This window comes from Orbicella franksi, chromosome 8 (assembly GCF_964199315.1).
Source record: "Orbicella franksi chromosome 8, jaOrbFran1.1, whole genome shotgun sequence".
In the NCBI taxonomy this organism is placed as follows: Eukaryota; Metazoa; Cnidaria; class Anthozoa; order Scleractinia; family Merulinidae; genus Orbicella; species Orbicella franksi.
This window is the reverse complement of record NC_138152.1, coordinates 24,639,744-24,642,243: the sequence shown is the minus strand read 5'-3', so window position 1 is coordinate 24,642,243 and position 2,500 is coordinate 24,639,744. Positions and strand designations below refer to the sequence as shown.

Here is a 2,500-nt window from a genome sequence, read left to right as displayed (position 1 = left end):
AGTGTAGGTGAATACTAAACTGCAGCAGACAGTAATTTTCATATACATGTAGAGCCTATTTTGGATCCACAATTTAAAGACAGGATGTCAAGTCAGACATCCATCATCACACAGAAACACCTCTGCACTTTTATTTCTTTCATATGTTCATCTTATATGTTCTACTCTGGTAATGTTATTTTCTGTATCCAATGTTACACTGATGTATGTATGTGGAATAACAAACTGAGTAGCATTTACCCGTGGCCCAGTATCAAGTATCATTTTTTATTTATATATTAAGACCCTTCTTTTCATATTTTGCGATTGTGCAAAGTTCACTTTTTTTGCTATAACTTGTGCCAAGTAAGTGACTAATTAATAATCTTGTACTGTAGATGACATCTCCAGGGCTATCACAGAATGAGGGGAGAGTAAGAAGCATTGTGGTTTTAATTTTAGATGCTTACATATAAATCTCTTGACCCACAATAACTAGATCCCTTTGATTCATTTCATCATTCTATATTTTTAAGGGCCCTCTGCCAGTCAGCTGCCTGCTGGTCCAGCACCAGAAGAAAGAGTGACAGGAGAAGTACCTGGAACTTCAGCCCAACATCAAGAAAATTCCAGTGGAGTGAAAAGTAATCTGAAACGGAAAAGTTCCGATCCAAATCCCGAACGAGGTATTCATAATGGCTGAGAATGATTATGTTGGTCTAAATCATGCAACTTTTAGTTCTATATGTACTTTCTGGCTATGATTAGGTTGGAACATACCTCAGAAGTCGTTCTATTCATTTGTTTTCCTTGTTTGTTTCTGTGGTTTTATGACGACGCATTGACCATATTAATACTAGTATGCAGACTAAGAATTTGTCGCAGACATACTATAAAGGTAAATATGGGAAATAGGACGCATAAAACTCCCAGATATACAGTGTATAATTCATCTTGGTAACTATGAGACACATAAGGAAGACAAACTTATCCCACCTGTGTATCCACTCAACTAAATCTGTAATCAAGTGACTAACAAACTACCTAACAAAATAGCTGGCATTGTCACCTTGCAAGAATTTGCCTGTCTGTACTACATGGTTTCTTGTAATTGGCCACCTTGACATGTAACTAGTCGACGTCATCGTTATCGTCGACGTAACGATCTCCATCACAAGTGACTTCATCGTGAAAAAAAGGTTTATACATTATTATTAAGTAACTAACAGTCTCTCACTATGGCTATTTTTGTAAACACACAAGTTTGATATCTGGCACTATTTGTCTTAGCTTCCTAGATAAATACGGCCATTCGTCTGTTTACTATTACATCTCAAAATACAGTGTAGTAATCAGTTGCCTAATTCCTAGGTCTCGGTATTACTCCACATTCAGTGTCTTTTAGGCTTCATTTGAGCGAAAAAAGCAGTCGTCCTGGTTACAGTTTACGTCACTGAAATGAACTGACTGTCAAGTCTCGAGGGGAAGCTACACATGAACTAGGCAAAGTAACCAGGTCATATTTGGAAGGCAACATTAAATTGTCATACTGTTGCAATTAATTAATTAATTAATTTATTAATTATTTATTTAAGTGATTTTTCAGAGTGAAGAATGCTGCCGTGGAAGGAATAATAAAAGCATTCCATTTGTGCTCCCACTCACCCAATCATCAACCCATCTGTCAATCGATTGATTGATGGATTGACAGTTGGTTACAGACTTCGTGAACAGGCCAGCAAATTTTTTTTGTTGAAACAATTTCAAGAAACCATGCAGTTAAGACAGACAAGTTCTTGCAGGTTGACCCGCATACATGTATTTAAATTATTTTTTAGGTAACTTGCCTTTTAAGATTTTCTGTGCTAGTGCCAGTAGCAGAAACACAGGGAATCAAGATCCTCAAGAAGAAAGACTAAGAGAAGAAGTGAACCGCTATATGAAACAGAAGATTGATGAGGTGAATTCGCAGGGAATATTTGATTACTCTGAACCTATAGGGATACATCGCTTCTATGCGTACTTAGTAGGAGAACGTAATCTAATAGATGTGAACTTTGGAAAGAGTAGCATTAAAGTGATTGTCAAATGCCGTACCGTGGAAATACTTGAAGGTCTGTGGCGTGATTATTGCTGTGGTCACCTAAATGTAGTAGCCGAGGAATGCCTCATTACAGAGACGGTTAAGGAGGAGCTTTGTATGGAGACCATAAAGCTGAAAACAACTATCTTGGAAGAGGACTACGTAGCATGCAAATTGTCTTTGATGGAAATTCCAGGTATTTTAGATGTTGTTTTCAACTGTTATAATGGAGTGCTTTTTGTTTTGTTTCGCTTTGTTTTCGTTTTTTTTTTTTTTGTGATCCCAACTCTTATCAGTGGCGTTGCCATTTGATTATTGCCTAGGATTGAACGCACTTAAGGTGATTCCCTAGTGAAAGAACCCGCCATAGATTTCCGATGAAACTTGGTATGCTGTTGTTACAGGACAAGGAGATATTAAAAACGTAAAAAGAGGGGG

General features: G+C 37.2%; 2 protein-coding genes across 6 annotated transcripts in view; one reads left to right on the top strand and one right to left on the bottom strand.

The window, feature by feature from the left end:
• Positions 1–508, bottom strand: part of LOC145495847 (uncharacterized protein KIAA1958-like) — a 4,102-nt gene extending 3,594 nt beyond the window's left edge. Inside the window, exon 1 of the mRNA XM_081475433.1 lies at positions 1–508. This exon is cut by the window's left edge and continues 3,594 nt beyond it. The gene's annotated coding sequence lies outside the window, so the exon portion shown is untranslated.
• LOC145495821 (protein argonaute-2-like) overlaps positions 1–2,500 on the top strand; it is a 50,780-nt gene that overhangs the window by 14,062 nt on the left and 34,218 nt on the right. For all 5 annotated transcript variants that reach the window (XM_081475404.1, XM_081475405.1, XM_081475402.1 and 2 more), the window contains 2 exons: positions 516–665; positions 1,818–2,258. In XM_081475404.1, coding sequence (XP_081331530.1) covers positions 516–665; positions 1,818–2,258 — 591 coding nt within the window. The remainder of the gene's footprint in view (positions 1–515; positions 666–1,817; positions 2,259–2,500) is intronic.